Raw genomic sequence first — 26,937 nt, 5'->3', positions numbered from 1 at the left:
ATACAAATTAGGGTGACTTGTGTCAGAGGTTTGAAACCAACGAAATGTGTTTACTTCTTTGTAGTAAACTACTGTAAAGTGTACTGGTTGTACTTTTACGCCTGCAAATTTACGTTTATGCTAAACATTAGTGCATGCGTGCATAGTTTTTTGTGAAGTCCATTCCATCAGTTCTAAGACATTTTCAAATCATCAGGTCTTCGTATAGTTTTTAATGCCATTCATGGGTCTCTTCCATTTTCAAAATTTGTTTCTGAGATTAGGAAAACGCAAGTGGGATCTCATTCGTGGGAAAATAAGTTGACTGTTAGTATATAGTACTGTACGGACCATTTGTTTCCGCAGGATAAAAATCGAACGGAAGAGACCGGATGGTGTGAAAAGGATGTTACAGAAAGTTGTAAAATGACTTCCATTCTTTCTGGTAAACCACAAACACATCTTTATTAAGGAGGGCAGTTGCTGCATTAGTGATTACGTGTTAACTTACGTTGTCCACAGTAAGCGCTTTCCGTATACAGTAAATGTTATATGGTGCGTTCAGTGTATAAGGGAACCAGCTCCACTTTCGGTTCTTTCGGACATACTTCATCTCTAAGATCTCTATATTAAGCTCCTGTCAGAACCCGAAAGATTCATGTCCAGATATCGTAAACTTTTGTAATGTAAAAATTGTAACTTTTCCATTTTCTTAAAGAGTACCATACAAGATTTTATGTCTTTTCTCACAATTTGGTAAATGGACTTGCTGAACGCCCTATATGTATCTTGTGGTTCACTGGATCTGGGGTGTTACAGGTTGTTTACGTTCATGGTGATGATTTCGAACACCAGGATGAAGCAGGTGTTCACAGCAGAGAGCAACCAGATCTTGTATGTTGTTTCCTACGACGACGGATCATGTGTGCGTGAGTGATTACATTACACTGAAAATCCCAGTCTTCTGGGAGGGGTACATCTGTGCCCTTTCCGACATTGATTATAGTTATTAGCCAGGTCAACAGTGCGAAACGAAAACCTTCCATGTGTCAAAGAAGGGCATCAACCAGTGATGAGTCGAGGAAAAGTATGCACCGTACCCGTTGCAAGAACCGACGTGTATCTCGAACATATGGGAAACCAAAGCGCCCTCCCGCGAAGGGTGTTTGACTAGTAAGACAGTTATATTTCTTAGTTTCGTTTGCCCGCTTACTGCTGGACAGGTGAAAATTTTTATGCTTATGACGTGAGAAGTTTCGTAGTAACTTCCGCTTTATATAACTTAATGTGTTTTGAATCTAATCGTGATTGCACGTCATGGACTGTACTTTTTTTTCTCATTTTATTTTCTCTGAACCTGAAAACTTCCTATTTTCTGGACTTGTACCTTAATTTTGGTAAGAAGATGGAATTTAGAAGATGACAAAGAACTAAGAGCACCCCGGCAGGGTTTCTGCCTCAAACAAAAATCTGAGAAGTGATTCGGATGTCACTTCAAATTATTAAGTCTCACGTAGCCTCGGTGATAAAGATCATTAAGCTCCAATTAATAAATTTAATTAAAGGATTTATTTACAAGTTAATTATTCTATAGTGTTTGCTTTTATTTATTCAAGTTTTTTTTTTTTTTTTTTTTTTTCAATTTTGTCTAATTGTAGCGTTAATTGTATGCTTTATATTAAATATCAAACTTTGTATATTTGTTTTTAAGCAATGACATTAATCTTTGTTTCGGAAGTTCCGTCCTCTCTTCTAGGAAGACAGAATACCACAAATACATTTAAAGATTGTCCATATACGATCCAAGATCTTGATATTTTTTCATGTATAAGTACAACAGAAGTTTCAAAATAGAACAGGCCAGTCATCAGTGCTCAATTGTTTCATTTATTTTATTAATCTTCAATTCAATGTAAAAACATAACGCACATACATTTTTTTTTTTTTTAATTATTTTCATTTCTAGCATACGCACAACCGGGTCTTTAATAAATTCATATTCTACCAAGTATTATACATATAAGGTATTACACATTTCATGTAGTGATGTGGAAATTATGCAATCTCCAAAATACCAGTTTCACAATTATTACTATAGTTATTTATAATGAAACGTGTGTTTGTTATCAGCAGTAATCTACAGTCACACAAGAATTGAAAGAATTCTAAGACTCAGATTTACAGATTATGCAAGAGAATCAGTTATTCATATTAATTTGTCTTTAGAGCTATCAAAGTAAACAACTACAAATTAATTGATAAATTATCGTAAAAATATTTTGTACGTTCTACATGTTTATCTAGTAACTTTAAGAACTACAAGTTATAACGAAATAATAAAACTACAACTTACCAACTCAATGCGAACCGGAGCAGTGGCGAAACTATTCAGAGCATCGCGATATATTTCTCTAAGTGGTATAGAGCCCTCCTGGGCAAGATCTTCTTCTGTAACATTGTAAGCGTTCTCTAGACATTGTACTGCAACTTCAATACCTTCACGAGCATCCGCACTCATATTTTTCATATCCTCGTTAAGGAATTTAATGACAGAGCATACTAGCTTCTTCGAATCATCCATGTCGCTGTAAGGAAAATTAAGTGTTACAAGCAAACAATTTCGTAACACAAAGCATACAAGGCTATAAATGACAAACTTGGACTGTACTAATACGTATTTACTCATTCCTGGTTTCATAAACACAAAATCCCACACACACATTTATACATACATAATCAGTGTTGGACATTAATCAATTAAAATCAATTGCAAATTCAATCATAAATTTAAACTTAAATTTAAATCACCAGGAAATTAAAACTTGTACTTGTTAATCGCAATAGTGCAATTGAAACTTGTTAATTGCAATTGAAATAAGCAATTAAAAGCGTAGATAAGATGATGTGTATATATTGAGTTGTCCACTTGTGACTCACATTTGAAATAAGGTACTTATATGAAATACTGGATAACGACCATCCCTTCCCCCCCCCCAAAAAAAAAACGGAAAGGGCCGTTTTTAATATTATGTTTATGGTTCTACCCCCTTTGGGAGTTCTCTATATGCCTGACATGTACACAATTAACGGACAAAACATCAACTGCTAAAACAAAGGCCGTGTAAAACAGCGACTGCCGACCAAATCAACAACTAGTAAAACCGAGACTCCCAATACGAAAATTCTTTATATTAATTTAATTTTGCAGCTGAGTTCCCTCGAATAGTTGTAATGTTCTCTGCCACACGACTTGCGGTCGAACTATCAGTTATAAATGACCAACCATTATTGAAATTTGTCAGTTGTTAATTGCACCTAATATGGAAGTCGGACACTAAATATTGAACATCAGCAAGCAAGTTTCATTTACAGTGTGCAACTACAGCGAACTTCCAAAAGATGCAAATGCAATACTCAGACTAAACATAGTACATCTAGAACTATAGGGTGCAATAGAGGAATGAGATTAAAGATAGATGCTAACTCCATATTAATAATCCATCACTCGTTATCTCTTACTGTTCTGGCTCTGTGGAGCTTAACATGGAAACCGAAAGTTCTAATATCTATCACTTTCTGTTGGAAGAAAAGAATAAAATCAGAGGTGAAACACATTCTTGCAGTACTGAATCCTTATCAAGAAAACCTATCCCCTATCTATTTCCATTTTATTCGTTATGCGTTGTGTTGTAACAAAGCAAACAAAAAAAAAAAAAAAAAATCGTAATGTTCTCCACTTCCAGTTTAAACGGACAGGTAAAAGTCGAGACAAAACTCACAGTTGGAACACTGAAACTGTCCACAAAAAAGGCTTTTCCAAATCCCTTAGAAACGTCTTCGCCCTATGGAAGTAAGTATTGAAACCGGAAGTACTAGTAAATTTCAACTGCTTCCATTTTGGTAGAGTGATGAGTGTGGTGATATATTCTCTCCTCAAACGATGAACTGATTATTCAAAACCGCTTATCGCTATCTATTACCGATCTTGTTCTATAGCGATCAACGGTGAAACCGGAACTGACTGATTTCTGCCACTTTTGATTTGAACAGAAGTTGAACAAAGAAGAGAGACCCTATTCTTGAGACGCTGAATCGAATGAATGAATGAATGAAAAAAAAGAAAAAAACGCTTTTCGGTATCTCACCATTTCTGCCCTATGTGAATCGACATTAAAACCGGAGGAACTAATAAATTTTAAACACTAGTAAATTGTTGCAGGTGGTGATGGGATGTTTTCTTGAGATGCTAAATAGATTCAAAAATTGCTTGTCGCTATCTGTTACCGTTTATTTATACGCGGATCAACGTTGAAACCGGAAAATATTAATTTTTACTATTTCCGGTACTTAGGGAAACGCATTAAAAAAAACAACAATAAACTGTATGCTAATAACAAAAGGAGACATGAAACTGTTGTTGATGGCCAACCTTGCCTCCTCTTGGCAAAATCTAAAATGAAGATTTTTTTTTTTTAATTTTTTTTTAACTTAAGGCATAGACCACCGCAGTTGCTTTTCGAGACATGCGATTTGTTAAAAATCGTGTTTTGCCAAACTCCACATAATCTCATACATTTTTCCTTTGGAGGTCTAGTGTACTTTTACGCTGTTACTATCTGAAATGCTCATTCTTCGCAGTGGGATGAAATATTTGAATCTCTTCTCACTTAGATACGCATTACAATCTAAGCGTAATGATAAAAATTCGTAAATATCACCCCTTCCACCATTGTGCCACCAGTGGAGCAAAACTTTGAGTTAAACGGAATCGGCAAGCCACTATCCATCTCAGTAACCCCCAAAAACAAGGGTTAGCAAAAAACAGGGTTTTTATACACTTTTACGAATTTTTTTCGTTTACTATGAAATAAACACTAATATCAGTTGTTTTTGATTAGTTTTACATGTCACCTCTTCACACCCAACATCTCATCCCTTCTTTTCTTCATGCCGATAATGTAACAAAAAATGAAATGAAATCTTTAAGTTTTACGTCCCACGGTTGTGCCGGTTAGGCTAAAAGAGACGGGGATTATGAGAGATGAGTGAAATGAAGAAAGTGGGAGGAAACGGGAGTACCCCGAGAAAACCCACGAGCACGGTGTTTGTCCACCACAAAGTTCACTTGGCGGGGGCTGGGATCGAACCCGGGACCCCAAGCACCAAAGGTGAACGCTCTACCACTGAGCCACCGCGCCCCCCGATAATGTAACAAAAGCGTAAGTAGCCATGGTTATGTATCGAAAGTAATCTAATCCGGCAGCGCTCTAGAAGGGGTTGGCCACTAAATATCGTTACATTCCTCCATCCATCCCTCCGTTAAAACGGAAATTTTCAAAATTGCTCAAGGGTCCCCTTATTTCTAATGAGGAGATATACCAAGATTTTCATCTTCCTAACTTGAACGGCTCGTGAGATACTGTAGTTTTGGTATAAATGCTAGAATCATTCTACTCCTCTTAACCTTATGATGCCAGCCTTTCAAAATTTTGTTAATACCAACCTGGGAGTAAACATTTTGTCATTATCTTTTATTTCATTATAATGTTGAATACAGTTGCTTACTTTTATTTACTACTAGCATCAATTACCCGCTTCACTGGGTTAAATTAAGAAAAAATGGTAATGTTTCGTTAGTCAGTCACTTTTTACTATTACTAAAGCGCTCCTTGATATTGGTCATTTTCGATGATTTTTATAAGCCAGAACCGAATCTACATTGAAAATTTGATCGAGATCGTTCGGGCCGTTCAAGAGTCACATAGTCACTTTCAATTTTATAATAAAGATACAGTAGTATAGTTAAAATAAAAACGTTGTATACAAATAGTGTATATATATATATATATATAGTGAAACATTTTTGTTCTAGGATATATTCTAGTGAACTTTTCTCCTACTACGCTTTCATTTTTCTTTACATGCATTGCACTGTAACGTACTTTACTTCAGAATTCACCATCGCATGTTACACAGTTGTTTCAAATGTTTCGTGAAACCCTGTTTACGACAATTAGTACAACGTGTTTGTGGCACAGAATGAATATGTTTCTTGTCGTGGGTCGTTCCAGACTGTCCTTTAATGTCATTCAGGATACTAATCGCAGTAATAGTTTGCCTTTACTTTATACGCACTGGGTATTTTCAAAATGCCTCTGGATTTCCTTTTCAACCAATTAACATCCAAGGTTCTTTAGGAATATTTTCCTCTTTCTGAGTTCTGGCAACACTGTATTGCGAGAACTTTGACTGTAAATTACAGTCGAAACGATTTCTGCACAATCAATAACATTGAAAAAAGAATAATAGGCAAACTTCTTTGTTCTGCACGTATAGAATCCCTAGAGATAGTCGAGTGTGTTCACACCCGACCTTGTTTCATTATACATTATGATGATATCCGATTTGTTGTTTTCGGGAACTACAGTCTTATCATGATGCATTGAAGACAATAGCAGGACCGATATATTCTTCTTCGGGACTTAGTACGCATGGGTCAACTCTGCTTCAAAGCACAAGACTGACATTTACTGATCACTCGCCGATTTCAGAATTTCTCTATGGATGTTCCTTTTGCACTTCCTCATTGCCAACAATTGTTGTTCTCTCAAGAACCAACTCTTCGGTGAGTTCCCGTTTCCTTTAGCCTAACCGGCATAATCGTGGAACATTTCTTCGGTGAGTTCCTTGCTTGTCCATGATTCTACAAATCATTTCATCAGGTCTTTTATCTTGCCTCATTAATATGTTACTTTCTGACCAACATATATTTCTCAATATATTTATCTGTCTGCGCCATACATAAGCATCGAGAACCGTGGGGTCAGCACGGACCCCAGGTGTGCTAAATATGCTTTGGTTCTTAAATGCTCTTATAATTTCTAAATACAAGAGAACAATAAGTAAAATGCTATGAGTGGATAGAAAATACCTTAAAAAGAGATGTCCTGAGCCTTAGACAAGAATATGAAACAAACAGGAAAAATATGATCATAAAGAAGTCTGGGGTTCGCACGGACCCCAGGTGAGCATCATAAGGTTAAAATAAGCCCTTTCAGGAAACTAACATAACAAAAACCCACCGCTCGTATCAAAATTGGTCCAGCGGTGTAGAAGGAGTTAATCGAAGACGGTTTACATTTCACTTATTTCTTTAAGCTTGAAAACAACTGTACGAAGTAATATATACATAAAAACAGTATTGGTCAATAATCAATGAAAATGAATTGCAATAATCAATCATTTGAAACAGGGTGGAAAAAATCATGATTTTTTTTTAAAAAAAGCATTTTTGTTATTTTATTTATTTATTTATTTTTTTTTTTTTTTTTTTGTTTAAATAGTTTTATTTTTATTTAAATCAAATCTTTCTCCTCGTATAATACAAGTTGCGAACTGAAGAAAAAGCATTAGGAATCAGTATTAAATGCTAATTATGCCATTTAAGTGAGAAAGTATTGGGGTTGAATTTGAATTATCCCCAATCGTTAACCTATATCAATCCCAAACAATGTTTCTTAACCCTTTTAAATTATCGCTCTTTTTAAAGGTAAATTATAGACTTTCAGTCAAGCAGCTACAGCATCGTCCCTATTTATCTTGGGAGCATGGTACATACATCACTCTCTTTAGAATAGAACAGCTTTTGAAACGGTAGCATTCACATTTCCCTATCATGTCCCTGAAGCAGGAAATTTTGAGAGTAATCGGCACTTTTTTAAACCTTTGATCCCCTCTGGATTCCCCTGTGTTAAAGCACGGATCTCAAAATCAACTGGGAAAGACTAAGGGGTGTACTAAATGTGTGTACAAAATTCCAAGTTTCTATCTTGAGTAGTAAGGGTGAGTAGGAATGTCGCAATTTCTATTAATTTCTTGGTAGGTTTTTTCGTTGCAATATACAATGTTAAAATTCTTTTTGCACTAGTCAACCAGTTAGCTTTGTTTAGTTTGCCAGGGAACATAGAAACAAGCTCTTCCGGGCATGCTCTGGAGTCAATGGCTTGAGATATCTGGAACAAGCATCTCAGGTCCTTACTGAGTTTTCTGTGCTCTTCTGGACTATGATGAGGTAAGTCATATTTTATTGGTTTGAATAGCAACACTGAAAGCTTTCCACAGTTAGATAGTTTTGAAACTATGAGACGTGTGTAAGAATAGGGGCTTGAATAAGCGTCGTGAATATGCGTGAAGAGAGCTCGGAACAGCAGTTCATTAAAATGCAAGAGACAAATAGCCCATTGCATATGTTTCCCTGTTAGTTCCTCTAATTTTCCAAGAACAACTCCATTCCAAGCAGTGTTATCAAGAACAACTCCATTCCAGTTATCAAAGCCCAACTCTGAGTTGGCTCATGATGTATTCGAAAATAGCTGTGGTCTCGTTATGTGCAGAACCAGAGGATGGTGTCACGTGACCAACGTATTGAGAGTTACGTTCAGCCACAAGTGATAAGTGCTCTTCTCTAACGATGTCTGTGTGTATTTTAGTGTCATCCCTTCTATCATCAAAGTATAGGATTTTAATGGGATCATCATTTCTAGAACTTTCTTTTAAATTCCGAGCAAGTTTAAGTTGCGCACGCCTTATTTTGTTCCTGTCTACAGTTAAAGCAGATGTTATGTCGTTAGATTTTTGAGAAGTTATAATTCCAACCTTTGAAGCTGCCTGAAGCACAGTTGATGTTATATGTGCCGCAGCCCTCTTGCTTACATGTATCTCTGAGCAATCATAACAGTTTCAGTCAAATCTACGAAAGTCGTTCCCAAAGTAATGCATCCTTTTTTATGGAAACTAATGGAGATACATAACTAACAACAGCACAGCTAAACAGAGCAATATGTCAGCTACAGACTAATTTTTCGACATAGTTCTCACCATTTGTTATGCACTTTTTCCAACGATGAACCAGAGCCTGCATGAAACACTTGTAGAAATGGGTAATCTACGGACTGTCTTTTGGATCGCCACGTATCATCTCCAGTGACCATGCTATCCAAAAACAATTGTCACGTTTATCTTCATATTGGTCCAGCAGGTCCCGAAGGAAAAGGCAAGGACGAAAAAAGCTGTAGAAACGCTTAATTGTACTGAATTTACCCTCTCTTCCGGCCCCAGACGAGGCACCCCTACAGGCCCCAAGCGCATATAACTGGCATTTTGAGACTGGAATGTCAGTTTTCATAGCATCTGGCATGTATAAACCCAAATATATGTTTACTTTAACATAACAAAAAAAATGAACAATTTTGGTATTTTTTGCAATTTTCAGTGAAATTTTGAAACTGATGCAATAGTTCTCACAGAAGATATTATCTGATTAAAAAAAAAAAAAAAATCTATACCTGAAATGTCCATGTGGATTGGCCACTTTTGCCAGGTATTACATTTCGTTCCGAAGAAAAAGTGGCAAAACGACCCACCCTACTGTGATAACAAAGCACAAGGTCAAACACTTGAACACGTTAGTATTAATCTGCCAAAGTCCAGTGTTTACTCATGGACATATCTCGATATACACTTTCAGAAAATTTTAAGACATGGTGTCCGTCAAATTATTGACATCAATACAATGTTATATACAACAAAATCCTTGAATAACTGCACAAATATTGTATAGAGTTTGGTGTGTTCGTCGGCAAACTAAACTTTAGAAAGAAACTTACACGTAACTACTTATAGTTTTTTATAAAACGCAATTTTAATTCAGTGCAGAGTGACCCGAAAGCTCTGACCTAACAACTATTACTTTTTTTTTTTTTAACTGAATAATAATTCCCGGGTTGCCCACCAGGAATCGAACCCGGGTCATAGTACGATTAAATAGAACATAAAATATATGAAACAATTCCTAGAATTTTGTTTAATTTACTTATTTAGATTTCCAGAGGGGTGTACGGGTGGTCTGGTACACCCAGTGTTCATGTATATATACATATAATAGGATGGACTATTTATTTTGATATGCCCTTTAACTTTGAAACTAAGACAAAAAAATGGTGAAATTTTATACCATGCAAATATCGGCTAAGGGACGTTGTTTTGGCATTCTATGATACCACAACCTTAACAGTACCCAACATGAAGTTGTATTTATTTCAAATGGCACTATATCAGGTTAGTACAAATTTCAGATCTACATGTACAATAAAACCACACTTATGTAGTGTTGCAAACTAAGGACGGTACAGTACATAGATGTCCAAATTTTGTTGGCCTCTACAGCAGTAATAACGCAAGTGAGGTAGAAGGGGCAACGCACAGCCAAAGTACTTTACTTACTAATACTATAATAATACGACGGGTTTTAAGTGAATACGAACAAAGTTACACGAGATTGAAATTCGAGTTTTTTGAAAAGCATTTATTTCGAAGAACTGCTTAGATAAGTACCTCATATAACTGCATAGATATTTTTCAATAGATGTGATCACAATGCCATGTTCAGCAATTTGAAATCTCAAACTTTACTGGAGATATGGAAATATCTTAAAAGCTTGCAAACTGATTAAAATTATGTATTAACCCGAGAACTTATTGTAATTATACCTACAGAGTATTCGTGTAATGTTATAGAAGCAAAATAACAATAATATTTTTAAAAAAAACGGTGTACAAAGTTCCTACAAATACGCCATTTTAAGCAATGTATCCAATTTTACTGTTTTTATATCTTCCGAATGGCTTGAGTATAAAATTGCTTGAAATGACTTTATGATCTTAATGTCTATTGGAAACCATGTACGTAATTCAATGCGATACTTTTTCTAAATAAAGCTCTTTGTTTCTACTTGTTCGAAATACGTCATGTGATGACCGTACTATTCGGCATTATAGTACTTCTGATGTTCCTTACTCCGTCCGTCTCACTTGCACTATTATTGTTGTAGAACCTTCCAAAATTTGGTTGTTTTTTGAAGTCAGTGATACTGTAGTGTTACTAGTTTGCAACACTCATGTCAAGAGTCGGAGAGTATCCTTTCCTTTTACATGTAGATTTAAAATATGTAATAACCTCATATAATGCCATTTGAAAAAAAAAATAACTGTTGGGTTGGCAACACTGTTAACCTTGTGATATCACAGACTATGTCAAACTATTTCCCCCTGCCGATATTTGCATAGTACAACATTTCACCGAGTTTTGTTCATTAATATAAAAGGTACAAGGACGTACCAAATAGACGGTCCACACTGTACCTTTTTTTTTTTGAAAAGTAGCCAATTCGTTTACTAATAAATATAAAAGATACGAAAATTATGTATATAGGTATCATATAGGAATACAGGGAAAATACGTCTGTGGTATTGGTGGTATCTACAACTCACTCCAACTTTAAACAGACACATTCATCTTGTGACACCTCAAATTAAAATGTATATAAAAAAAGAAACGCTTTGGTAAGGAAAATATCTAAATCGGATGCTTGGTCATCTAGTAATGATAAAATATGGATGTTGTGGATAAAATCATATAAATGATTAATGCAGCTAACATATTACGGAAATACTCCAATGATTTGTTTAACCACTGATAAACAGTGCAACCCCGATGGCAGAACTTTGCCTTTCTGCGATGAGCTTTTGTAAGTCAAAAATTTTCTTCAGAAGAAACACTTGTGATTGTTAAAAATACACTTTACGCAACCTAAAAAACAGTTCAAACTATATTTATGCGAGTCGTCCGTGCATTTCAGATATCTACACATAGAGGCACGTTTTTATACTTTTTTGTTTGCCAGGGTTGGCAAAAACCATGGTTTTTATTGAAAAAAACAAAAAAAAAAGTTTTTTTGTTTAAACTCGTTTTTTGTTTTTTTTTTTTTTTTTTTGGTTTAAATAATTTACTCTATGTATTTATATTAGATATTGACAGAAATTAGTTTGTTTCGCCTTGGTGTTATGCGACAACAATGTTACGCTGGAAGGGGTCACATAAGCTTAAAGCGGAATCCAAACTGCTTCTCGACTTACATCCAAGAGAAATTGTCCATTTGGACACGAAACCGGGACTAGTTGGTCACAAATGCAATTGCCGACTCACTCACGAAGGACTCCTGATAAAAATACGTTGTACTGATCTTTACATAGGCGTACTTGTTAATATAATTATCAAGAGTGATTTCAAAAGGATAATAATAATAATAATAATAATAATAATAATAATAATAATAATAAAAATAAAAAAATAAACAGTTACACAAGTAGACTTATACATAAATCGGGAAACTCCTGCCCTAGCCATTGGGAAAATCCTGCTATTACTTTAAATGCACTTGTATGTAAAATTTTAAGGTCAACATATCATAATCACTACGCTAAAACTGATGTATTAAATTACAGATGTGGTATGTAGATATCATTCAATAAAATTAAAACTAAGTCAAATCCAAGTTGATGTTGGAAGCTACGTAGGCAGTTGATTAATTTTGCCAATTTCTATCAATAAGAGGCAAGCTTGGCTTCTTTATAAAACAACAGGCATTCATTCCAGTAGAAATATATAATTTTTCATTTCGTATGTTTAGGCTTAATATCCTTTTGAAATACCAAGGTTATCACGGAGAAGACTTTCGCTTAAAGGGACACCTCGAATCGCTACTTGGTTTACACTTGAAAGATGGGTTGCGCTTCGACCGAGAATTGAACACGGGACCCCTTGATTAAAAGGTGAAAAGTAGATAAACGTAATGCGGATGGTTTGATATGTGGAAACGTTCCGCATTAAGTTCACACGATGTAAAACATTTTTTTTTTTTAAACAGCTGGTTTAAAGCAAGGTTCAAACCATGGTTTAAACCACCTTGGTTTAAAACAGCCAACCCTGCTATTTGCTAATCATTGTTTTTTCCTCTGGTACCTTTTCTGCACAGGGCGCGGCAAATTTTCTGCGATCAAATCGCAGATCGCGACATGTTCTGCTATGGGGAGTGCAACCAGGGTTGGCAAAAAAACATGTTTTTTATTGAAAAAAAAAACTGTTTTTTGCTTTAAACCAGTTTTTTTGGTTTAAACCACGTTTTGTTGGTTTAAATAATTTGCTCTATATATTCATATCATATATGGAGAGAAATAAGATTGTATCGCCTTGATGTTGTTATGCAACAACCGGGTTATGCTGGAAGGGTCCACATAAGCTTAAAACAGAATAAAAACCACTTATCGAGTTACATCCGAGAGAAATTGTCCTCCATTTGAACTCGAAACCGGGACTAATTGGCCACAAATGCGATACGTCTGCCGACTCACTCACGAAGGATTCCTGATAAAAAATACGTTGTACTGATCTTTACATGCTTCTTAATATAACTGTCAAGAGTCATTTCAGAAGGACAAAAAGATAAACAGTTGCACAAGTGAAACCATTATACAGAATTACATATGGACAATTTCCAAGTACTACGGAACACAGAAGAACTAATTTAGTTCAAGTTTGTTAACAACGACTTTTATTGGTCCAAATTAAAGAAATACGACGACTTAATTTGCAAATCAGTAAGAAAAGTGAAAAAAGATACGAATTATTTGAGTCCACTTTGGCTCAGACTCATTTATACATAAATAGATACCAAAGATACTTCTCATTTCACTAAATGCCTCTCGTGAGGCCTGTATGCCTCCCCCCTTCGCACACACACAAAGTACGGCATTTTGATGTATTTTATCAATAGTAAACATTGAAACGAAACAATATTTAGAACTTTTCTTTGATTGCAATTGCATAACAATAATAACAACTAAAAAAAAAAAATCACAAAACAAACATTCATAAACTTATACAGTGGATTCTCGTTAATTCGAACAGAAGTCCATTCCCTTTGAAAACTGTATTGAAAACAATAGTAAAAAGTTGTGGATAAATCGAACTTTTGAACCTATGTTTTGGATAATAATTCGACGTAAATACAGTTGAAAATTTTTAATGTTGAACAGATATACACAGAGAAATACAGTTTTAACGTGTTTTCAGTTATCCAGATGCAGTCATAGGGAAGAGTAATACAAAAGATAAATAGAAAATCTATGTAATGATAAAGATGAAGGTGAGTTGGGGAAGAAGTAAAGATAGAGAACGTGTGCCAATCTCATCTTGTTTCAGAATTGGTTGAAATTTTAAGATGAATTATTGATAAAGTCAACTAAAATGTTATTAATATCATATTCCACGCAATACATGAAATTCAAGATGTATTGACCGTACAAAAACAATCAAATTTAAGCAAATGAGGTTTACGACTTCTTAAAAGTGAGAACAGAATATTCAAATTGTTATTGGTGTTTAATTGTTTGGGCTATTCAATGTATGTTGTAGTGCTGTACGTAAATATATTTTCCATTGTACACGTAGTTTGAATTATGTGGAGTCAATGTAGTTTGTTAGTTTGCGGTATTCGATCCCGCAAATAATAAGCTGCTTTAAAGGTAAAGTCTACACCACATGAATATGTTTTTGATGCACAGTACTTTGGTTTGTTTGTTGTTATATATGTGAAAATGAATGTTGTTGGATAATTCGAAGTTTTTTAGTGTTCCCTTGGACTTCGAATTAAAAAGAGTCCATTGTATAAAAAAAGTTGCTTTTGTAGTATAATCTCTTTGAGTAATGAATGGGGGATTTAGGTCTGAATATAATACGAATAATATACGGGAGTGAAACGTGATAACCCACAAATGTGTGTTCATCAAGATTTTACACTTACACTTTTACGAACATCTTTCGTTTTTTGGTTTAAACCAGCCAACCCTGAGTGCAACAATATTGATTTCCACAGAGCAACAGTAAGACATGATGGAATCGATTCAGCGACCCAAGAATAGGTTCCATCTCCTTCATTAATCCTATATTCAAAATAGAACTGGCAGAAATCATCCATTTCCGGTTTCAAAGTTGAGCGTCAGAATACAAAGCAGTAACACATAACGTCAAGCAGTTTCTTATTGATTTCAGCGTCTGAAACACACCATCTATACCCGTATTACTCTACCAAAATTGGAAGTAGTGACGATTTACGTTAATGCTTCTATCCAAAATGGGTGATACCTGTCTTTACGAAGATATAAATGGGTCATTCCACGCCAAATCATCACAGCTCCCAACCCGACCATCTCCGATTTACATGAAAGTCGGTAAAAAGTGAAAATACATGAAGTTATATACACACGTAAAATTTTACCCCTCACTGATGTACGATGTCCATACAGCAGTGTTGTCAACTTGAGAAAAAATGCAAAATTTGACCTCGGGTGCTCTGCAAAAATAAATCATAACTTCGCTTCTAATTGAGGTAGAAACTTCATATTGGTCTTATTTTGAAGCTAAAGGGGCCTAGTATCTACTAAAAGTAGTTACAGTTCAAAATATTGTATTTTTGTTTTCAAGGTCAAAAGGCATAACCTTTGACCTTGAATATCTCAGAAAATGTATCTTGATTTTCATTGTAGAAAAAATATAATTAACAGTAAAATACCATCTCTTTTTGGTATAAATTTCATTTTGGGAAGGTTATGGGAACAGGAATAAAAAACTTTACAACTTGGGCCCCTTCTCTATACTTTGCGGGGGGCCCCAAAAATTCTGCTACGTCACTGGCTGTATACAACACGCAATAAAACTTATCAGCAAAATACAAGTTAGTGCGTCCTCCTCTGTAGTGCTTCTTCTGAATTTCTTAGTGTCCACAGCAGTTAATGTGTAAGTTCGCCCAGTTGCAGTACGTGGATCAACCTTAGTGAGAACTTGTTCACTTGGAATGTTCAATATGTCTGGATAGGGAGGATACACATATGATGGTGATGGTCCTTTGGGATGTAGGAAATTTATCAAAACTTCTTGTGATGTTACATCTATATTAATGACACAACCTAACCACCAGGCATCATTATAGATACAAGTCACAAAACCTTTAATTTCCTCCAACGGCAGTTTCATGTGGGCTATTTGTTTCCTGTACAGTACTGGTTGTGTCTGTTGAAAACCTCTTTATTACTAATTCATTCCTTGTTCCTGGGATGAAAGCATGAAATACGTGAGTTCCAAGTATTGGTCTTGCTTTTTCATGTCGACTGTGAAGCATCCGCCCATTTTCCAGGATTTCATTTTGACACTCATATACAAAATTCATATTCTTGATATTGTCTTTTGTCCACTCACACAGTTGTCGTGGAGTCATAATTTGATCAGTATAGATACGTTTCAAACTTGCCCTAGCGGCTAGTCTCTTGACAGTTCCACCTAGTCCGTCACATGAATTCTTGCCATGCGATGTGGCAAAGAAGTGCCACTCCGCTGGAATCCCAAAGTCAAATTTGGGGTATACCAGGTTTGAAAAGTTTTTTTTTCTGTTTTTGTATTGGCCTGCACACCCATCTGAGAAATAATATATCTTAGTTACATGTTGAATATTCAGAAATTAAGTGAGATGCATTTGAAACGTATGTACAGCTATGCAAACAATCTGAAATAACTACTAAATTTGTACATGCCAATTTCCCTGCAGACATTTCTCTGTAGTAAATAACAAATGGATGTATTGTTGCTTGGGCATTGTTCCAGTAGAAACCCTGCACCTTGTCTTGTAGTATGAACGAATAATTTTCAGCAAAATCACACAACACAATAATTTCACCCACCTGTATGTTATCTTTTAGGCTTTTTAAGTATGTTGATTGCTGTGCAAAAATGAAAGAGTGTGTTTGTAATTGTATCAACTTAGAAATAAATAAATCTATGAATTCGTCGTGGTCTTGACAAATGTCTCAAGTGTGCATATTTGTGATGTAATCCACTGCTTGCAGGTAACAGTTTCAATGGCATTGTCTTCTAATACGTTTTCCAATATTGTCTTTACATTATTGAATCCTACAGTCACTACATTGCTGGAACCAACACTGTACTTTGGTTGGATTGCACATCATATTTGCCAAATAGTGGTGGTACGTGGATAAATTAATAATCATGGTCTTCCATTAGTTTGCCTAATTTACACCCGTCCACTAATAATTTAACATTTTGATGTAAAGCACACACACATACAGTGTGTGTACCACTGGCTTCCACAAGAACACACTGTTTAGGCCATTTTCATGCACTTCTGCGAACTATCACTCCTTACGGAAGCACTAGTCTTTTAATCACTTTCGCCCTCCACAGAAGATTGAGCAGGACTGAGCTTGCTTCGCAGACTAGCAGTGCACCTAGAGAATGATAAAGGGAGAGTGTAAACTTGTGTTGTGCATGTTTGGTGCAATTATAGTTTACTATTGTGTCATTTCACACGCCAAGACATAAAAAAAATATGCCACATTTATACTTTCTATTTGTCTTTACTCCTGTTCCCATAGCCTTCCCAAAATAAAATTTATACCAAAAAGAGATGGTATTTTACTGTTAATTATATTTTTTCTACAATGAAAATCAAGATACATTTTCTGATATTCAAGGTCAAAGGTTACGCCTTTTGACCTTGAAAACAAAAATACAATGTTTTGAACTGTAACTATCTTTAGTAGATACTAGGCCCTTTTAGCTTCAAAATAAGACCAATATGAGGTTTCTACCTTAATTAGAAGCGAAGTTATGATTTATTTTTGCAAAGCACCCGAGGTCAAATTTTGCATTTTTTCTCAAGTTGGCAACATTGCTGTATGGACATCGTACACCACTGAGGGGTAAAATTTTACGTGTGTATATAACTTCATGTATTTTCACTTTTCACCGACTTTCATGTAAATCGGAGATGGTCGGGTTGAAAAGTACACTTTTTTGTGATGATTTGGCGTGGAATGACCCAAATAGAAAGAAAGCATTCATGTGTCTAGTTGAAAATGTGCAGAAGAAAGTATTTATTTCCAAGATACATTTCAAGGAAAAACTTAAAAGAAAATGCAACATATAAATTTAAAATAAAAAATCTCCGAAACTTTCACCACCAAACTCCAAGTTTCTTCTTCTGAAACATGTAAACGCGCAGCAAAATTTACAACAGAGAAAGGGATATTAGAGCAGCGAAAAGCCAATCTTAGGCTGAAACATTAACAACAGTAATGAGAAAAGAACAAAAATTTAAAGGAAGTTTACCAAGGCATGTATATTAAAGATACTCCGGCATTCACCTGATTGAACAGGAAATTTACGCCAGGATTCTTGATATTAAAATTCGTACCTAGAGATTCATGATTACGAAGCACCAGCGGAAACCAGTAACCTACGTTCAATTAGTAAACGTGATCACATTACTTTTCTGCAATTTTGTTTTTGTAAAATGTTAATAATTTCATGAAGGAAAGCGCGTTATTTCTAGTAGGGTTTAAGAACTATCCGTACTTCACTATTGACTAGCAACTAATAGTTTAAGTCCTTTGTCCTATTTAGAGAAAATACTTTACTTTTTCCTGTTTCATTATTGATCACCAGGGCCCGGATCTTGTTGACAAGTCAACTTTTTTCTGTTACACATAGGACAAGGCAAGTTCAAATAAAAACGGTATCCATCAACTCTAGGTTCTAAAAATATATATTTTTAGGGTCAACTTTTGGTCACTTTTTGCCGTTTTGAAGTTTCAGGTAATCTTTTAATATTTTAAAGTAACTTTTAGGTCACTTATGGTCTTTTTATTCTTTTTCTTCTACATAAGGAAATCTTAAAATTAACACTGCTTATGGATGTGAAAAAGATGAAGTTAAATAATCTCTTTCTATGCTTCCTGACTATTGGGGTGGAAAAACTGCATTCTTAACAAGCTAATGAAAACTAAGCTGTAGCTGCTTAACGAAAGATCGGGGTTGGTAGGTGGCCGAACAGATAGTTTTGGGTTGTTGACCACAAAGGATTAACTAAAAATGAATTAGAAGGAGTACAAAAATTTTAAACAGGGTTTTTATCTATTATTCTCATGTAGTCTACACTTGCGAACTTTTATTGTTTTAAGAATGTTTCCTAGTTTCAACTCGGGAGTGAATTGATTCCTTCAGTACATACAATGACGTACAATGGACTGCAACTAACTGAAACAAAACTTTTGAAAATGAGTGAGAAACCTTAATTAAAACTCAATAGATATTTTTTTTTTTTTTAAAAAATGTCAATGTTTAACGAAATAAAAAGTTTAAAAACACGCAAGTTTTAAGGTCAATTTTTCTGAATTTTAGGGTCACTTTACAGGAATTTTAGTGTCATTTTATAGGTCACTTTTTAGAAAATTTTAGGTCAACAAGATCCGGGCCCTGTTGATCACCATGTGAAAAACGGTCATAAGAACGAAAAATTAAGTTTTGGTATGGATTCACTACCGCAAGAATAGTTTCCGTCTCCGATTTTACTTCTCTATTTCAACTGTGAATGGTAGAAATCTGATATTCCATCCGGTTCTACTATTGATTCCCATAGAGCGAAAAAGGTAATGGGCGACGACAAATTATTTCATATTTAGCTGTACGTTTTCATTGATTGAATTTTACGTTCTTTTCTGTTTTACTTACTTCCCCATTCCAAATCAAATATCCATGATTAAAAGCAAACCGCTAACAATCAAGTAACAAGGAATGATCCAAAAAATGGATCAAAAAATTGCGATCTTGGCCAATAATTAGATGTTGGGTCAGGAGCCACAAGATTTTTGAACGGCCTCTAGATAAATCGAGTTACCGTATATTTTACGGAATAAGCACATCAAACTTAGTTAAGTGGTAGTTTCGGTTTGGATACACTATATGCAGTTCTCGAGATATAGGGCGTACAAGAAAGTACTTGATTGAATGAAATATATTGGATTTTTTGGATCAGGGGCCACAAAATTTTTGAATGGACACTAAATCGAGATTTCATATTTTTTTTTACGGAATAAGCACATCATACTGAGTTAAGTGATAGTTTGAGTTTGGCTACACTATATGTAGTTCTCCAGATATAAGGCCTACAAGAAAATTTCTGTCTGAAATATATTGGATCTTTTGATCCAGAAATGGGAAATGAATGTAGACATCACATATAATTAGTTCATGTATGTCTGCACCCCGGAATAGCCAGAAGTGGTAAGGAATCAAGTACGTCTTTATTATTTAGTTCACGTCAGCATTCCCTTCGTAGAACTAAACGGAAACAAAGTAAAACCGTGTGTTTCTGCACATTACACAAGCAGATATAGAGTATATTCACTACTATAAAAACATTCTGATTTAACTGGAACGTAAAGGTTACATATTTATTTAAAATATACATATAATATATACCTGAAAAGTTAGTCAACGTGCAAAGGACTGCAATAAGTACCTTTCCTCCTTTTCAGGATCCTAGGTTTCGTTTCCCTCCAAATAAAATTAAAAACTAAGCCCTCATGTTTCGCAATAAGAGTGAGCGAGTATCTGATACGCATATACAGGCTTTTCTGATAATTATTAGTTCCGTAATAAATATTTTCTATGAAATAGGAAATTCAGGAAGGAATACTGCGCTCCGTAATAACATTATCTATAAAATCAACGTAACACGGAAATATTCGTTGTCTACACAGGAATACCCAGAAAGGAAGCATCATAAGTAATTTTAAAATCGACAGATCTTGACTTATTGCAAAATATCCCATACTATCACATTTAAATTTTAGCCTACGTAGTGATTTCTTAACGTCGGCTAAAATTTAAAGACGATGGTATAAGATATTTTGCAATAAATCCAGTTCTGTCGTTTTTAAAATTACTTATGATGCTTCCCTTCTGGGTATATATATCCGCTTGAGATAACACGATCTTGCCTCTCCTTTACCAGCCAAGGTTTTTTTTTTTTTTTCAGAGGCTAAAGGAGACGGTGATGATGAGTAATGAGTGAAATGAAGAAAGTGGGAGGAAACGGGTGAACCCCGAGGAAACCCACACACACGGTGTGTGTCCACCACAAAGTTCACTTGCGGGAGCAGGGTTTGAACCCGAGACCCCATGCACCAGAGGTAAACGCTCTACCACTGAGCCACCGCGGCCCCCTAGAATGAAGAAAAAATAAGCAAAAAAGTATTTTTTTTTAAAAAAAAAAGTAGTTAATGACACTTGACAGTTACTGAGGAAGTAGTATATCGAAAAATTTTGTGGAGAGCAAACAATGCAGAATTTAAATGGAATGTTTTGTTTAATGAACCTGAATAGAAAACCACCATACAAGTCAGACTGCAAAATACAGAAAGAGATGGCAGGGCTCATACTGGTCTGGTCTCTTGTAAATTGTTGAAAAATGACCAAAATCTCATGCCCCTTTTTTCCTTTGTCAATTTCTCCATCACCTCTCTATTTGTTGTCTTGTTTCACCTTTTATTATTTACTTCTTTTTGAGCTTCCTCCTTTTTTAGGTTTTCTAAGTATGCTTTGTAGTTACGGTATGCAGACTTAGCAGATGTAAGAAGCTTCTAAGTGGAACCAGTTCTGACCTATTTCCGAATTTCTTCATCCCAGACATTATATTTAACTTCGCATTAAGAGTTCTCAAAATCGTGAAATATTCAAATTCATCACCTACTCTTGAGAAGAACATACAAGAAGCATAACACAAGACGAACATGATGGAACATCCCCTCCCCCCCCCCCCCACACACACACATCGTTGAGCAGAGCGTTAACTATTACGAGAGAAAACTAAACGACTATCATGATAGAAGAAAGAATAGACAGAGAAGAGTTCTCAACCCCATATTGAGAGCTTAAGCATCCACCAACTATCCATCGTGCTTTAGTGAGAAGAATAAAGCTGACTGTTTCACATGTGGCAGCAAGTATTGAAGGTTTTAGAAGAGTAATGAGTAACCAGTTTCTGCTTTTTTTTCCATTTATTTTTTTCTTCGAAAACTGCCAGTGAAAAACATAAATCACACGAAAAACTCACTTTACCTCCCAAAAAAGTAACTTTTAGTGACCAACTTGAAAAAAAGTATTTTTTAGTTAAAGAAAGTGACTCGCTATGAGCCCTAAGATGGGAATATTTCATTTCTGAGTAATGATTTCCTTCAACTAATTTTTGGCGAAATAGGAATAAGATTGCTGACTGCCTAGGTGTGGAATAATTGGGTAGCCGAATGTGTTCGGTAAAACATGTATAAAACCAACTAGGGCAACCGGGGGAAATACTCACTAGTCACCTACGTGAGTGCCGATCTCATGAAAATGTTGTGTCTTGATCCCAAGTTACTCCGAGATAGTGCGTTTTTGCGTTTCTATGATCACCTGGTACACTGTCTTCCCATAGCACTTCACGTCATTAAGTCTTTCACTACGGGGTAAAGAGCACTTCCTATAGATGTAAGAGGTAAGATCCCGAAATAGTTCTATAACTTGTGTAATCTTATTGTGAAATCAAGTAACATGGTTCTTCCGTTGAGGTAATAGTATACATGAGAACCCCCTGATCTGAGTTTCTTCTGTTTTCTATTACCACTTCTACATGAAATACCATAAATTTTCTACGTAATGCAATAGTAAGAAGTATCCATGTGCACAAGACATGCGATATGCGTTAAATCCCTCCCCCCTCCACACACAGTCATAGATAAAGTACAAGGGCACTACACATGCAGATATAAAGTACAGGTACGTTCTTTTTTATTTTCGTATCTGCCAATAAGTAAATAAAAGTCGCTTTGTTACCCCCTTTGTAAGTTCGTACATACTCAATGAATAATCCCTAAAAGAATGAGCGTCCTGCTCCTTCGGGAACTGATGCAGCTTCATGTATACTATATCCCTCTTGGGCAACATCCTCATTTATCAGTATATATACGTGTCTCTTCCCTAGGAAAGCATCCATGCGCGAGGTGAATTTCCAATACCCCTACACTGATTCACTCAGATGCAATTCGTCCTCCTCAGTGGTACCCAGGTGGGTTTGGGTTATCTGTTTTTTTTTTCTTTTTCATACGATTTATGCCCTAATGTTGTATATATATATACCCGTAACAATTAAGCCCTCCTAAAAGATTCTGCACCAAGGGAACTGAGGAATGTAACTCTCCCACGAGAAATAATTAATACATCACTAGCAGTGTATTTCCTCACTGAAGTACATAAATCATGAACTCATGCGTGTTCTACATCTTCGGAAACTAAGCCTAGTTAACTGCTACTAAGCTCCATTCTATATCCTAACTATTCATTTTCCAGACGTCCCTCAACTTTTGCACCAACACGTAAAAGCAAGTTTGGATATGATGGTCGTTTTCGTGTACAATTTTACTAGCAACTTCGGCAAAATATTTTCTATTCAATTGTAAATACAGAATATTTGAGAACTACCATTTGATTTACTACATGTGCTAAAATAAACGAAAGATGACAATCACTTCAATACCAAATTAATATTAATTTCACACGTATGATCGAACTAATTTTGCAGCTGCTACACACGCATTGCCAACATGTAATTTTCAAGTTATATTTTAACATCCCAGTACAATAAAGTCATGTCACATATTAACTGCATAATGACCAATATATTTTAAGGTTTCTGATTTGTACATTACAAAAATTAACTTAGAAACTTACATTCCAATTTAGAAAATTAACCCACACTAGCAACACACCGAACTCCAACCGCCAAACATAAACGCACGCACGCTCATTTAGGTGGCAGCACAAGTGATAGATGATCACCGTTACCAGGTAATCATATTGAAACATTTGTACTACTCACCAGAATGTTCAAAGTGCAAGGTATTTTCCTTCCTTCTCTTCGGAAGTTTGGTTCCTGAAAAAAAAAAAAAAAAAAATAGTGAGAAAAAAACATGTACTGCTTTTTTTTTATTTAACATTTTCCATTTTCTTTTTCCACCAAAATTCAAGAAGTTCTTGTTTGTTTTTTTTCTTTCATTTCTTTTTCAATTAGTTCCTTTCCATTTACATTAAAGCCTAGCCTCCAAGCTAATTTAACCAAATTCCCTTCCTTTTCCATGCCATCGTTCCATTTCCATGTTCCCCTTATTTTTAGGGTTTCTTCACATTTTAACAATAAGTGTTCTAGTGTTTCATCTTCTTTAAAACAGTTGATATTTTTTTTAAATCTTACCCCTGTTTCAAAGCTCTCTGGCCTAGCTTTGAAAAGTAAAATGCTCCGTAAATCATTGTCCATATAATTTATTTTCTCATAACGCTTTCTATATGTGTATATTCCTTTCAAACTGCTCTTCTTGATTATTTCTTCATACCACTTTTTCTGCGCTTTCTCTTTAATTGTTTTTTTTCGGTGATTTTTTTTTCATTTTTTATAATTATCTTCTCTGTGCCAGCCGGTAGTTTGATCATATTTTTTTCTAATTTCCTAACTCTCCTAAACCATTTTGTGTTCTCCCCTTTTCTCATATGTTTAGTGGTCTCATGCACAACTTTTACTAATCTTGTCTCTTCCATAAATTTTAATTTTCCAAGATATTTTATGTTACTCATAACTTCTCTTTTTTAAAAAAAAAAAAAAAAATCGCTCCATCCCATCTCTCCTGTTATTGTTACATTTGCACTTAATTTATTTGCTCCTAGGGGAAACCTTCCTATTTGATTTTGTGCTTGTTGTAAAATATTCCTGGTTTTATCCGTTAAAGTTATTACTTCATTTGCATATGTTAGCGCCGGTACTGCTACTTGTTTCCATAGTATTCTTGACACCTCATATCTGTTGTATGACCACATTGCTTTATTTTTTACAATTGCTGTATATTTTTGTAGTTTATTTTTCAGTTTTTTCTCGTGTTCAAGTAAGTATTGTTCTGCTTCAAGTGTAATTCCTAAAAATTCTATTTTTTCAGTCCTCTTTATTACTATGTTTCCTGCTTGTATATTTTGATCCTCTATGTCTCCACTAAAAACCATGAACCTTGCTTTTTTCTTCATTTATTTTTAACCAATTTCTTCTCCTTTCCTAACTACTGTTTCTAACATTTCCTTAATGTCTTCAATATTATTACTCATCAATGCTACATCGTCTGCAAATAGAGTGTCATGAATGTTCCTTACTTTTTCTTTTCCTTGCAATCTTAATTTCATCCCTCTGTTTGTTTTGATCAATGCTTATTCCACTTCGTGTATATATATCAGGAAGAGAACTGGCGATAGAGGACATCCTTGTTTCAAACCTTTGTTACTGTCTATCAATTTTGATTTTATGTTTCCCATTTCATATGTGTATTTGTTATCCTTATATACTTCCTTAAGGAGATAATAAATTTCTTTGATATTCCTAAGTTTTCCATTACTTCCCATAATATCTTTCTCTTGATTGTATCATATGCCTTTTCAATATCAAGAAATGCTACTATGAAATCTTCTTTTCTTTCTGTGCATATTTCTATCAGTTGTGTTATAATATAGATGTTATCTGTTGTTCTTCTATCTGATCTGAATCAATTTTGTAACTCACTTAATATTTTGTTTTTCTCTAGCCAGTTCATTAATCTGTCTCTTAGAATAATTGCGAAGAACTTATATACGCAGCTGGTAATAACTATTGGTCTATAGTTTTTATGTCATGTTTATCGTTTCCTTTCCCTTTTACATATTAACTTAATCTTTGTTTGCTTCCAACTTGGAGGAATGGTTCTTGATTCAAGTATATTACTCACAATATCCTTTAAACTTTCCAAAGATTTATTATCTAGGTTTATTAACATCTCATTTGGCACCTCATCTGTTCATGTTGCTTTTCCTCTTCTTAGCTTTTTCCTAGCATTCTCTATTTCCATATTTTCAATATCATATGTTAATTCCTTACTTTCTTCTTCTGCACTCTTTATTACTAATTATTGCTAATTTATTTGTTTCATTTATCCGTTCTTCATAATTTTGCTTCATCGGCGATTTTGTTAAATACGGTACGTCTCAATTTTCGTCCTGTCTTTCAGCATTTGTCCCTTTTCATTTCTAAGGATGTTTTTTTTCTGTTTCGTTTTGTTTTGTCTGACATATCTCCAAAATCTTTTCTCTGCTTCCTTCCCTCCTGACTTAATTTCTTCTGCTATTTCTTCATTGAAATTTCTTATTTCTTTCATTTTAGCTATGTGTGCATCTTTCTTGCTATTTATATATTCATCCCATGCTTGAATTACTTCTTTCCCAATTTCTCCTTTCCTAATTTTTTTAGTATTAATCTATAGGTTCGTTTTTTTTCCTTTCTTATATTAAGTTTTGTTTCTGTATCTTTGGTCCAAATGAACTTACTATTTTTTCTATAACATTTCTTGCCTTCCTTCACATTTCTAAAGGACATGAAGAATTGCAACGAAACATTGGTATGGAGAATACGCAAAAAGAAAATGAATACTTGTTTCTCATTTTATGCGGAAAAATTATTTTGCGGGCAAAAGAACCCACCCCAAAATTTTGAAAGTTGACGCCCGAAAGGTAAGAAGAATTGAGCCGAAGTGAACGAAATTGTGCACATATATTGTATGAGGGAGTACGGGTTTCGTATTTTCCTTGAGAAAACGGAAGCGTGGGGCGCCGACCCCTCCAAACCTTTGATCACCAAATATCAAAAGTGCAAGTAACAGTATCTGAGATATGTGTAAAGGACATGAAGAATTGCAACATATCTTTTTGTATGAACAATACGCAAAAAAATACAGGAATACGGGTTTTTTATTTTCTGCGGAAAGACTGTTTTATGGGGCAAAAGAACCCACCCCAAAATTTTAAATTTGAAGCTGGAAAGGTCAGAACAAGTGAACCGAAGTGAGTGAAATATTGCACAGATATTGAAGGCTTAAAACGAGGGAATACGGGTTTCGTATTTTCCTGGAAAAATGGCTTGGGTGAGGCACGGACTCCTTCAAACATTTTGATCACGAAATATCAAAAGTACTAGTAACAGTATTTGAGATGCATGTAAAGGACACGAAGAATTGCAACATAACTTTTTGTATGGACAATACGCAAAAAATAAAGGAATATGAGTTTCTAATGTTCTGCGAAAAAACGGTTTTAGGGGACAAAATACCCTA

General features: G+C 34.9%; 1 protein-coding gene across 6 annotated transcripts in view; it reads right to left on the bottom strand.

The window, feature by feature from the left end:
- The window catches only part of LOC145688160 (small glutamine-rich tetratricopeptide repeat-containing protein alpha-like), a 140,854-nt gene extending 117,225 nt beyond the window's left edge, over positions 1-23,629 (bottom strand). For all 6 annotated transcript variants that reach the window (XR_014131848.1, XR_014131849.1, XM_081761983.1 and 3 more), the window contains exons 1-2: positions 23,495-23,629; positions 2,333-2,564 (exon numbers count right to left, since the gene is read on the bottom strand). Coding sequence is in view for 4 of the 6 variants with exons in the window: in XM_081761983.1 (XP_081618109.1) it covers positions 2,333-2,560 (228 nt within the window). In the remaining 2 variants the exon portion in view is untranslated. The remainder of the gene's footprint in view (positions 1-2,332; positions 2,565-23,494) is intronic.
- Between the last annotated feature and the right edge of the window lie 3,308 nt (positions 23,630-26,937).

The sequence above is a fragment of the Thermobia domestica genome, chromosome 6 (genome assembly GCF_964235325.1).
Source record: "Thermobia domestica chromosome 6, izTheDome1.hap1.1, whole genome shotgun sequence".
NCBI classification, from domain to species: Eukaryota; Metazoa; Arthropoda; class Insecta; order Zygentoma; family Lepismatidae; genus Thermobia; species Thermobia domestica.
This window is presented reverse-complemented; position numbering and strand designations above follow the sequence as displayed.